General features: G+C 55.8%; 1 protein-coding gene across 5 annotated transcripts in view; it reads right to left on the bottom strand.

Moving 5' to 3' along the window:
- The window catches only part of ATP11A (ATPase phospholipid transporting 11A), a 154336-nt gene extending 142515 nt beyond the window's left edge, over nt 1–11821 (bottom strand). For 2 of the 5 annotated variants that reach the window (XM_070240015.1, XM_070240014.1), the window contains exon 1: nt 11490–11656. In XM_070240015.1, coding sequence (XP_070096116.1) covers nt 11490–11528 — 39 coding nt within the window. In that variant the 5' untranslated portion in view covers nt 11529–11656. Of the gene's footprint in view, nt 1–11489; nt 11658–11790 lie in introns of those variants that run through there. The other 3 variants (XM_070240016.1, XM_070240012.1, XM_023621860.2) reach the window with 3 other exon arrangements.
- Nucleotides 11822–13033: the final 1212 nt, after the last annotated feature.

Genomic DNA, 13033 nt, shown 5'->3' with positions numbered 1-13033 from the left:
CCTCAGTGCCAGGAGCTCACATATCTTATTCCCATTTTACATCAGAGAGATGGTGACATGATTCAACGTAGAAACGAGGACTAAGAGAGACTCTGCCCAGGTGACGATCGCCCGGCCTTCTTCATGTGCACGTGGCTTTCAGTCACGTCAATGTTGGTTGTTGCTGAAAAAACGCATGTAAACGGAGTACTTCACAGTTCCCTACTATTTTAATGGTCGATCTAGACTTGTCTCAATCTAAACTACCACCTCCACATACTTTCTAAAGAGGAAAGGTAATTGAAACTATTCCACGTGCACACAATTTATCAGATGACTGAGAGTGACAGATAAATCTGGGTCTGAAGCGCCCTGAAATCACAGAGCTTCCACACCAACGACCGTGCCATGATTTCATCACCCCACTTGGGGGTGTGGGCAACCTCTGAGACCTCCTTGAAAAGTCACACCAAAATCCAGATGACATTCTAATGGCAGAACCTCATCGTCCCTAATCCTTTGCTGAAAATAGGCTGGAGGAAATCCTCTTTTCTCTGGAGGAGGGGATTATGTAACACCCCAGGGAGCAGCCGCCACCGCCCCTCCGTCCCGGGCAGTCATGGGGGCCGTCCAGGGAGGAAGGTGGGGCACTCAGGCCACCCCTGTGCTCGGAGCAGGTAGGAGGGGGAGGGCGCCACCCGCCAACTCAGACTCACATCCCCCAAAACACGAAGTTGAGGTCTTCAGCAAGTGGGTCCCTCGGCTTCGGGGTCTCATTTGCAGAGACAGTTCAGACAGGACAACGCTGTGGGCTGGAGAACTCCGCTGGGTCCTGTGGCTTTAAACAGCGTCACAAGCATGTACGGCTTCTCTCTAAGGCCGGAACCTCTTAGCCTTGTACCTTTAGTCAAAGTGAGTCAAGTTCTTTCAACAATCATCAGAGACCACACTCCTCACCGAAAGATGAGTACCGCTTTAGGATCACTATGAGAGTCGCTTACGACAGTGTAAGGAAACATTTAAGGAAAGATAATGAGGCCGTGATTACAAAAGAACCTAACACGGAAAGGTAGCAGTTGGTCCTGAACTTCCGGACGGCCACAAAAATCCACCACAGACGCATGGGTGTCAGAGTCTGACATACCACGTGTGGCTCCACTCTGCAGAGAGCCACAGAGATGACAAAGTGCCCCTATTAGTCCAACCAGTATTTCAGGTTCAACTTCCAACTGTCACTTTCCAAACATGCCAGAGGTAACACGTCCCCCAGCACAGGGGTGGGCTGACCGAGCAGGAAGTCGCTAAAAGCAATTCCATTTACCAGACCAGGACCATCACGCCGCAGCCTCCAGTTTACTGAGCAGACACGGCCAATCCAGTGAGGTGGCGAATACCACGACATCTGTCTCGTCAACAAGCCAGACGCTGCGTATTTGGATTATAATACAAAACCCAAAACAATACCAACCACCGGCCTCCCGCCAGCCTTCCGCAGGGGGAAAAAGCAGCAAAGAGAAACAGAAACACACAAAACCTTAGATGCGATCAAACCACGGAAACCGTAGTCTGTCGACTCTAGTCAGGGCCTGATCACCTACGGCTGAACCACAATTTTAAAAAATAACCCATTCCCACTAAATATTTATCTGAGTCTTTCCAGATTTTGTGGAACATTCCTCTATTTATTTAATACAAGGGTAAGCAAAAAATGTGCTTTTTCAAACTGCCCTCCTTGATGTTCCCCACCTGTGTGAACACTTACAACCTAGGGAGGGCCTACTTTAAGAGGGCACTGCTACGGATGCAACTGTGTCCCCCAAATTCATATGCTGAAGCCCCAGCCCTCAACGTGACTGTATCTAGAGAGAGGGATTGAGAGGTAATTAAGGCTAAATGAAGTCATATGGTGAGATCCTATCTGACAGGATTGGTAGCCTTAGGACAGGAGGGGGAGAGAGGAATCACCTGCCTTCTCTCTCCACACGCTTGGAGGGAAGGCCACGTGAGGACGCAGCGGGAAGGCGGCCGTCTGCAAGCCAGGATGGGGGTCCTCACCAGAACCCGACCCTGCCCGCACCCTGATCTCAGCTTCCAGCCTCCAGAACTGTCAGAAACAAAGGTCTGTTGTTTAAGCTGCCTGTCTGCGGTGTCTGGTTACCGCCACTAAGACATACGCATACACAGCACCTGTCTCAGCTTTATATTTTAGATGCCAGTGCTGAGAAAAACAAACGTTCACGTTTACAGACTCCGCAACAAGCATCTTACAGAACGTCATCATAAACAGGACACACCAATTTTCATCATGAGAAGGAGTCCTTCCTCAGCCACATTCTTAGCATCTATTTCCTCAATAATCAAACATGCATGTTAACATGGTGACCATTTCAGACACTTGCTGGCTGGTAACCTCAACCAGTAAGAGCCAAGAAAAAGCATGAAGAAAGACGACCACGGAAAAATCAACGTAAACGGCACACAGTCAGCCCACAGTACCAGGTTCTTACAGGAAAGCCCCTCACGCCTGCAGCCCCGCCCGCTCACTCCACTCCACATGCCCCCACAGCCCAGCTCCCTCCTCCCACACCCACGTGGACAGAGGACAGAGCTGGATGAGGCTGCCCGCAAGCGAGACACCAGAGGAGCAACTGGAAGCACGCAGAGGCCCTCCTCGTGGCCCTTGGTCACAGGCTGTGTCACATAAAGAATTTGTAAGAACGAGATGAAAAGGGGAGTTTTCATAACAAAGAGTTTTTACACCTTCACAGGCATGCAGTGTGCTCATTATCATAGATGATCGCACGGCTGTGTCAACAGTGTCCCACCAGTCCCTGTGTGCTGAACAGCGCATGAGGGGCCCTGAAAGAGATGACAGGTTCCAAAAGCAGGTAGCGTTTGAGGGAGAGGGGACTTTAACCAAATCGCAACGTGGTCACCTCAGTGGAGGGACGTGCTGGCTCTGCTCTGCCTCTCTGGGGCTACAGAGGGGTTGAAGCTTTATTTTTATAGGGAAAAAATGAACTCGTTGACCCTCTGCTCTATCCCAGATTCTGCTCGGGCCCTTCCTTCAACGTCTCTGTAATTCTCACCATCCCACAGCGTCAAAGGGAAGAAGATCGGTTTTCCCCTGCATTCTACGACCTTCCATCTCCAAATCAAAACCAAACACAGCTTTACGACCAAACCCAATGCCATCCAACACCAGCAGGGACCAGCACGTGCGACAGTGAACGATGAGCAGGGAAACGTATTCACACACAGGCACCAAGAAAACAACATGTCTGCAGTTTCCCAGCGTGAAAGCAGAAGGCCCGGGCGACAACGGGACAGAGGCCCAAGGAGAGGTCGAGGAAATGATGGTGATGAGCTCTAAGCCCCGGGAGTTCACATCGCAGGGTGCCAACGACGTGGCCTCCAGCTCACCACTGGTCCACAGACTCTGCCTCCGCGTCCCCCTGCAAGGCTACGGCAGCATGCAGACCGGCTGCTCCTCACACAGCTGCCCTAACCCCAACCTCAGGAGGGGAAAGCGGGCCCATGCAGCACATGTGGGGGTACAGTCACCGACCATAGAAAAGGGACCTTAATGCTGTGATCAGCCTGGTGAGCTGGGAGTGAACAGGATGCTCGTGACTATTATCCATGAACAACAGCATAAACCGGGGCTGAGTGGGCAAGCAGCACACGATCACCCTCGGCCCTGATAAACCCTGCACAGGACGCAAACCCCAGTGGACAGGACGAGGGTCAGTCCCCCGCCCCTGACTGCTTGTGCAGAGTGGCCACAGCGCTGCTTCACAGGGTTGCTGCAAAGATTAAGGGAGAGGCGATGCGTGAACCCTCGGCAAGAACCCAGCAGGACCAACGCCCATGGACCACAGACCCCTGCTGCCCCTGAAACGGCACCGAGATTCCCAGGCTGCTCCGGGAGGTGCCTGCAGCACAGGGACCACCGTCTCCCATGGCGGCCCCTCTCTTTGCTCCTTCCTTGGGGGCTGGGAGGCAGGGGACGAGGAGACCAAGGACAGAGATGCCATATTTGCCAGGCTACGTGTCCTTCCTGTCTCTGTTGAACAGGTGATTTCCTGGCCTTCGGCCAAAGAGCCTTTTTTACAGGTAACAAATCTCATGAAATTCTTTTCTTGTCTTCTAAACCAGGAAAAATGATCTTATTTTCATTCCCTTTCTGAGCTGGAAAAAACTGCCTCTGTCACATGAGATACACAAGAAATCAACAGCCCTCCTGAGACATCTCTCCAGCCCTTTGTGACATGCAGACCATTTTCACGTACGTTAGTTCATTGGGTCCTCACCGCCCAGGGAAGCGGAGACAACAAATCCATCAGTGTCATTTTACAGCTGCCCCTGGGGGTGAAGTGAACGGACCGGAGCAGAGCCTGGTCAGCAGCCGGGCTGAGTCCAGGAGGCGGCTGGGCCCAACCTGGACCCCAGCAGGCACGACCCTCAGATCCGGCCCAGTTAGCTCTGGCTCCACCACCCACAGAATCCAAGAAACAGGAGCGGGTCACAAGACAGCAGAAGTAAAATGAGCAGACGTCAGAACACTTCTCGCCAGTGGGAGCCTATCTTTGTCAACGCTTTTTACATGCAAAACACACAAAATGGACGTGCGAATCTCTCAAGATCTCTGCGGGGCTGACTCTGACACCAAAGAACTCCTGGCACAACGAGGTCTCCCAGGAAAAAGGGACTAATTCTATGGATTCAACTGAAAGCTTGTAGTGTGCCTCCCAGGAAGGGCTTTGCTTCTGAAACCCTCAAAAGATAAAATGAAAACCACAGAAAAACGGGAAACCTTCCGCCGACAGACAATCCGGAGGGCAGGAGGCGGTTCCTTGAACACAGAGCAAGAACGTGGACACACTCGTCCGCGTCGGCTTTCTCCCTAGAGAAGGACCCATTCGACTGAGTCACGAGGGATGGAAAACTCAGGAAAGGTGACCGCACGTAAGTGTGAACATGTTACTAAGAAACCCCTCGTTGTGAACACACAAGCACAAGACTTCCGTTCACGGACAATGAGTTCCTTCCCACTCCACTTAAAAATGTGGACAGAGTATCTCAAGGACTGACGTGAAGGGGCAGCCGATGATTGCCGTGCCAAGGAGCTCACATGTTCGGTCTGGCTCAGCCCAGGTGACAGAGGGGAGAGCTGACGGGAAACCAAGGGCTCTGGCTCTCAGTCGACGCTGCGGCTCTGTCCTGCCCCGGCACCTGCGGGCCCCCTTCCCAGGACCAACAGCAGAGGACAGGACCCCTCGGCTCGGGCTCCTGCACCCACAGTCACGTCCACGCCAAACAAGCAGGCGCAGCAGCCACAGAAGCACAGGCAGGCGGGGCTCACAGGGTCCTTGAAAGACAACCTGACAGTCTGCTTTAGGCTCCTGAGTGTCCACCAAACCGGACAGCCTGTATCCTTCCAGGGTGGGGTCACACGCTCAGACAGCAGAGCTGGCCGGCGGCTTAGGTGCAGGACCCAGGATGCTGCAGACAGCGCTCAACGCTCCATAAAGGGGCGCTCGCCCCTGCAGCAGTGGGCCAGGGGAAGCACCCAGAGTGGCTGTGACACGTACCAGTTCTGAAAAAGTGGGGAAATCTGGACATTTACGTGCCCTCAGCTTTATTTAAATGTTGGCAAGAAATTCAAATAAATTTGAAGGTGCGGGGTGGCCAATGCAACCACATGAGAAGGCCAGCTTCCCGCCTGTGTTCTCGGACGAGGGTTCTCAACCCCAACAAGGGCAGGCACTCCTCTGAGAATCTAACCAAGGCTGGGAGGCCCCGCCCTGCAGACAGACAGACAGCGTGTACGCAGACAGACAGCGTGTACGCAGACAGCGCTGCACGCTGTCCCGAGGGAGCTTGGCCTGTGCGGGACCAGCCAAGAATACTTGTTCTCAACCAGGCTCTGGGAGAGCAGCGCTCTGGCTGTCTCTCCTTTCCAGGCCCCTGGGCCTAAGGACCGGATGCAAGAAAAGAGGAAACATCCCAGGGACCCCAGTTGTCAGAGGATGAGAAAAGAGCGAGCGAGCATCAGAGCCCAGGGAAATACTTCACACAGAAACTCGAAAGCTGCGAACTAAGTCAGGTCACCCAGGGGAGCAGAGGGGACAACAAGCTGCGACTCTGTGCCAGGGGGACCTGACTTCCTCCACGTTAGTGTCGATGAAGTGAGGGAGTTGGACCAGATGCCTTTCCCATCCAGTCCCACATGTTCATGACTCTGTGAAATGTGCCCAGGAAAGAGAACCCAAAAGTTTGAAGGAATGGTAAACACGATTTTCAAAGACTGTCAACATCCCTCAAGTCCTGGAAGGACCACAAGGTTTCCTCCAGAAGCGTCCAACGGCAACTTCTTCACGGTCCTGAGTGACAACAACGCTAAGAGGCGTACAGATGTTTAGGAGTGCCAACTTGCACCAGGAACCGTTCCAGGCGTACGGGGAGACGCTGGGACACAGAAGGGACTGTGGTATCCACGGACACAGGGAAGGCATTCGGGGTCTCCTCCCAGGTAGTGAGTTGATGGAGACAGGAAAGGGCGCCAGCATCCAGCCCCAGGAGTGACCCGAGAAGAGGCCGCTGATGGCCACTGCACGGCCTTTCTCTCGGCCTGGGCCAACCTGCCCGACCCCCGCATGGCCCATCCTCACCCCTCCCAGCCGTGCACCTGTGAGACCTGCCTCCCCCCGCCCGAAGGTAAGACAGGGACTCGGCGTCTTCCTCCTGTCGGGCTCCCAGGCGCTCGCTGAGCGCATGCTGTGAGCATATACAGTCCTGAGGGCCGTGGGGTCCAGTACGGGGGCAGAAAGGTGACAGCTGGCGGGGACCACCTCAGAGGTGACGGAGACAGATGAGAGCGCCACCTGAGTGAGATACAGATGTGACAGGAGGAAACAGGTGTCAGGCACATCATAGATATTTAGCTGTGAAGGAGACAGAAGTGGGTAACAGCAGGAGGGCAGTGTGGGGTCAAGACAGTTCTTTAAAAAGGGGCAGTCTGAAGAGTTGACTGCATGCCCCGGGGACGAGATGAAGTCACCCTAAAGAGAGAGACCTGAGGATTTAGGAGGAAGAGGGAAGGGGGAGCCCCACAGCACAAGCCTTTATCGGAACGGGGTCCCTGCTCTAAACCAGAAGAGGCAAGAGCATAAAGGGGAGGGCTGGCGGGGGGCGTGGGCGCCCTGTCTGGTGACTGCTGCTCTCTGTGACGTAGGAGGAGAGGTCACCTGCCCCTGTGAAGAGGCAGCGGTGGCTTGAGAGCCCTTGAGACGTGCAGGCTGCTGAGCAGCACTAAACCCACGCTTCAGACAAGACCGAGGACCCACCTATGCAAACCCCGCATGCACCCAAGGCTCCCAGGACCCACCAAGGAGGCGCGATAACCAGCTCCGTTTCAAGATGAGGAAACCCAGCTGGAAGTCGGTGGCCAGCGCCCCCAGGGCCTCACGGTCAGAGGCCAAGGCCGGGTCTGAACCCGAGTCTGTGGGACTCTGAGGCTGAACTTCTGACCTCTGTGATCTATTTTCTTTTTCTCAGACACCAGCATCCAGATAAAAGCAAAAACAATCCTTGTTCAATCTTGTTGAATTTCTAGTGCTGTAAGAATTGCTTTCCATTGATTTTCACTGCAAATAAATAGCATTTTTGCCTGCATTTAACTTAGTTTAAAAAGCATTTACAAGTCTGGGACGTGGGGATCCAACCTTCTTATTAATCCTGTTTCCATTGGAACATGTGGTCCAGGCACCAAGGAACAATGTGGACTCAGGTTTCGGAGCCCCGCAGTCTGTAAAGAGGACTTGTGGTGTGGTCCAGCAGCCAGGTACGCTCCTCAGTGGATTCAGGCAGGGTTAGCCAACTGCACACTGAGGCCGGTGTTCTCATGCCTAGAAATTTAATGACTGTGGCAAAACCCAGTAATACACACTCCTTTTCCCCCTGTTATTAAGTTTACCCTCTGGCATGAAAGAAAACCATCTCAAGATCCCTTGTTCCTAATAAGTAGAAGTGAAACAGGGTTCTGAAGAACAATGGAAGGAGTTTAAGGTAATAGCTAGAACATAAAGGCTAAATTATACATCTAAGCAGACGGGCCAGGTAAACTTGCGCGTAAACTCTTTACGAGGCCACCCCGCAGCCCTGCTCCCCCCTGCTGGAGCCAGACCAGCGATCAGTCTTGGGGAACATGTCCGGGGATCCCCTCCTTCAAACCCTGAAGGTTTTGGAGGTTAAAGCTCCTAGGGTGTAGAGTCCAGGGGCTGGACAACAGGAGGGCTCCACGGCACCAGCTGAGGCTGGACCAGCAAAGGCAAGGCCAAGACAAGGCAGCATCTTAATGTTTTTAAAACAAAGACTGGAAGAATTGAGTCAAACGAATAAATCCGCCTTTCACAAACAGGACCTCACAGGTGGACGTCCATGTTCATGTCACAAACCAATGAAAAATAAACAAAAGCAGACACACGTTCGTGCACATAAACGGTTGAAGTTTCTAGAAGGTTCAGAGCGCTCTAATACAGCCATGCTTAAAGCTCTCCGGGGACCAAAAAGATCTATTTTCCCCTTATAAAGATAATCCTAATGTAACTAACAGTTTGTTCAAAAACAAGTATCTCCTGTCAGCAAGGGAAACCTTCAGATTTTCAGAAGTCTGGTACCTTAAAATGTAAGACATCCTGGACAGCAAAACCTATCCTGGCCTGGGATGCTCACCGGTAAATTCTTTTTACAGCCAAGCGTGGCCTGCAGACTTTCAGCTCGGCCTGCAGGATTTAGCACGCCTTGCTTTCAAGTTTCTGAAATCCCACCTGAGCCCCAAGCACTGCTCGACAGCAGGGCGCCCGTTTCTCTCTCAACCTCACCTGAGGGCGCTGCCGGCCGCGAAAGGCAGGCGGTCAAGCACCAGCATGGCTGGCTCTCAGGCCATCCTGGCCAGGGACGACATTATGTTAACAGTGAGCGGTGGCCAACAGCACTTCCCGGGGCCAGGCACCCTTTGAGCTCTTGACCTGCACTAACTCATTTAATCCTCACAATAACAACCTATCAAATGGGTAGGGCTGCTCTTCTCTGAGAGTCGAGGCAGAGAAAAGGCTGGGCAACCTCCCCAAGGTCAACCAGCGAAAAGGAACGCAGGGCCGGTTCAGGCGGGGGGCGGGTACCCGCAGGCCGGGCACCCGCAGGCCGGGCTCACGAGCTGCCCGGCACCTGTAGAGTCTGCAGGGCGCCCGTGGGCTACCCTGCTTTCTCTCAGAATTTAAACTACCCGACTCTAGGTTTCTGACCTCGCATCTCTAAAAAAGAGCTAACACTAGCTCTCCGTCCACTTCCTTAAAAAAAAAATCTTCTTAAGTAGATCAAACCACCTTACAATACACAAACCACCTCACGGAACACACGCATTGTGCCATGTGTAAATACAAAATACCTCTGCACGGCTTACGTCCATCCTAACCTCCAAACCAGTAACACATGCTTCCGAGTACACGCGGCCTAACCCCGAAAAGAATCCTCTCATTCATTTGCCTAGCCTATCTTCTAGAATTAACCCAGAATAAAACACCCATGGCAATGTTTTCCAAGGACTTCTTTATCTTTTGGCAACCCTCATGCATCAGAGGGCGCTGAAAAGTATTCCTTGTCCTAGAAATTCTGACTATGTGAACACTAGAAGGGGACGGGCTATGAAGTCATTGGCTCATTTTTATAAAATAAGTCACAGAGGGAAACCACGAGGAAATATAAACATTCAATCCTAGATTCTTTTTTTTTTCTGCTAGCAAAAGGAAATATAATTTGGTCCTACGTACTAAGATAACCAAATTACAAGAAAACAGAGCATGACTGTTTCTGGAAAAAGTCAAATTAGTTTAACAGCATAAACATGAGTTTAACATCACAGAAACAAACGGTTTTCTTTGTGACTATAGTGAAGCAGCCAAATGCTCAGACTGAGAAAAAAAAGATGCAGAATGAGAAAAACAGAAATAATAATAGTATCCTATAACTTGCATTCCAGGGACACTGCCAAATAAGGCATATGCTGGAAAGTTCACTAAAGAATATTTACCTCTTAGGTTTGAGAGCAAATCTGATTTCATAAGTCTAATAACATAGCAAAAGGGAATTTAAAAATGTAAACTACATTGACATTTACATAGAATGATGTAACATAAAACGGCAGAAGGCCTGGAGTAAGTAAAGGAGTAAAAGACAGCACGAATACGGACATGCGTCTGCCCAGCCCCCAGAATGAGAGTAAGAAATGGAAAGTCAGACCCAGGAGCAGGAGCCTGCGGGTCGGAGGGAGAGGGAAGCCAGCCGGCCACTCTTCCTTTCCCATGGAAACAGATGGCAAGTTACTTCTCACAATTCAACCCTCCTTTCTATCACTGAGTGTCAGAGTTGGAAGAGAACAGAAATTAACTCCAAAAACAGCGAGCACTTTTTAAGTAAAGTCTAGCTCCACCCGCCCTTGTCCACTGTCCCTTTCCGGGAACCGAGGCAGGGCCCGGCCTCCCTGGTGACACAGCTGAGAACAGAAGGCCCCTGCCCCACACAGCATTTGTCGTGCATACCTGGCCTACTGTCACTGCGATTGGGTTTTCCAGAACTTATTACCCTAGAGAAACAAAGGTGTCACCTGACGTTTCCCACTGAGGCTAGAATAGGGACTCTGGGGGTTCCGGAACCGGTGGTCCCCACACACACCAGAATCAGAGTTCCCTCCACCGAAGTGTAAGGCAGGATGACCTCCCAGGGGACAGCTCCCCGGACTCCCGAGTCTTCTGGGGGGTGGACGCGTTCAGGGAAAGGCACCGATTTGGGTTCCCCTGGGGGAACACTTCCATCTTGCCCAAGGGCTCCTCCTCCAGGAAAACTCACAAACGTGGAAGGCCGCATAAGGCAGCCCCCAGACCGGGAAAACCAGGGCCCCGTCATCCCGCCCTCCCCGGTGCGAGACCTCAGCGCGTGCACCTGGCAGCCCCGTGACCCACGGCCGTGCGCGGCGGGGACAAGGCGCCTCTCGTTGGAGACGGTGGCCGGCCGGCGCTCCGACGGTCTCTCTGCACACACCCCCTTCCACACCCGGCGCCCGCAGCCCCGGTCCGCGGTCACGCACACCGACGCCCCCGGCCCCCCACCACCCCGCCTGATCCGACTGGTCACTTTCAGGAAGAAGGGACTCCAAACTTCACTCCTGCACCCCCGGGGCTGTGACAGACAGATAAGCCAAGTCGCCGCCTCTCCTGCAGAAGTAACCGTCCCGGGGTCGGTCCGCGCGCAGCGCCACCGAGGCCGGCCCCGCGCGCGGACAGCTCCATCCCCGCCGGCCCCGGGGCGGGTGCCCCCGCGCTCCGCTCGTCCCCCGGCGGCGGCGCCCCAGGCCCGCGGGGCCCCGGCTGGAGGCGCCGTCGGGTGCCCCGGCCCCGTCCCCGCGCGGTCCCCGTCCCGTCCCGCCCCGTCCCCGGCCGGCGGGCACTCACGTATCTGCGCACGAGCGTCCGCACGAGGCTGCAGTCCATGGCTCCTCCGGCCGCGCCCGCCGCGCTCAGCGCCCCCGCGCCCGGCTCGGCGCGCCCATGCGCCCGGGACGCTCACGGCCGGGGCGCGCCGGGCGGTGCGGGGGGCGGCCGCGGGCCCTCCGCGCTCATGCCCGCCCGGCCGCGGCGGCCGGGGCGAGGGGGCCGCTCGGCCCAGGGGACGGCGGGCGGCGGGCGGCGGGCGGCGGGCGGCGGGCGGCGGGCGGCGGGCGGCGGGCGGCGGGCTGCGGGCCGGAGCGCCGACCCCTCTGCTGCGCCCTGCGCTCTGCTCGCCTCTCCTCTGCTCGCCGCCCGCCCGCTCGCTCAGCCCTCCTCCGCCGCCCGGGCCGGCGCGCACGTCACCGGCGCCAGCGAGCATGCGCCGGCCCCGCCGCGCCCGGCTCCCCGCCCGCGCCCCGCGCCCGCCCCCCCGCCGGGGCGGGAGAGGAGGGACCCCGGGCGTGGCGGGGCGGGGGCGGCTCCCTGTTGCTGGTGCCTCCCGGGAGGGGGCTGTGCGCCCCGCGTGGGGGGCCGGGGGCTGCGCGCCTTGCGGGAGCCTCGGCCGGCGTCCTGGGCCCCCGCGGCCGGGCCCCAAACTTCTGTGTCCCCAGAAGGCCCGACGGCGGCCCAAGGGCGCGGGGCGGGGCGCGGGGCGTGGGGGGCCGGCCCTGCTGCTCTCAGGGGAGTGGGGCGCAGCTGTGCCTCGGGGGGCGGCCAGGGGTCCTCTGCGCTGGGGCGAGGCGAGCACAGGCTCCCCGACCTGGGGTCCTTGCTCCTTTCTGAACCCCGCCCGCTCCCTAGCTTGGCCTCCTGGCCCTCAGGCTCTAGATCGGGGACAGTCGCAGACACCTGTGATCCGGCGGGGGCGAGGGGTCGAAATGGGCCTTGAACCTGTCACACCAGCCGCCGGCCCGGCCGGGCTGGGCCAGCTCCCGCGGCCGCCGGGAGGTCAAGCCCGGGGACGGAGCCCCCGGCTCGCGGCCCCCAGGTCCCGGGCACGCGCTCGGTGCTGCTGGCTCCGAAGCAGACAGGAGAGTGCCATCACGCAGACACCACGGGTTCAACCCCGGGGAATGCTTCTGTTTTCCCAACGGCGAAACATACTCTTCACCAGCTCCCCGGTCAGGCTCTGGTGAATGATGTGCTTGTTTCCCACTTCTCGCTGCCACAGGTCAGCACCTGCGAGACCGGAGAGGCATGACAGCACCTCTGGTGGCCCCCGGGGCACTGCCCTGACCCTGGGAGGAGTGCAACTGCCTGCGAATGTTGCCCTGACTCGTTGTGGACGAGAAGTGGAATTGACACTTTTTGGAGTAGACACGATGACTAGAAAGGAGCACTAGTGAATGGCAATAGTGTCTAAACCACCCAGATTCTGAACTACTTTTCCTCAGTAAAACGCTCCAGTTTTTGGTCAACCAACTCACTGATTCTCCACTTCCCACCCGAATCTACTCCCTGCCTTCTGTGTCCTGCTCTGTGCCCAGGAGGCCAGCGGTGGTCCTCCG

Source organism: Equus caballus, chromosome 17 (genome assembly GCF_041296265.1).
Source record: "Equus caballus isolate H_3958 breed thoroughbred chromosome 17, TB-T2T, whole genome shotgun sequence".
Classification (NCBI taxonomy): domain Eukaryota; kingdom Metazoa; phylum Chordata; class Mammalia; order Perissodactyla; family Equidae; genus Equus; species Equus caballus.
This window is presented reverse-complemented; position numbering and strand designations above follow the sequence as displayed.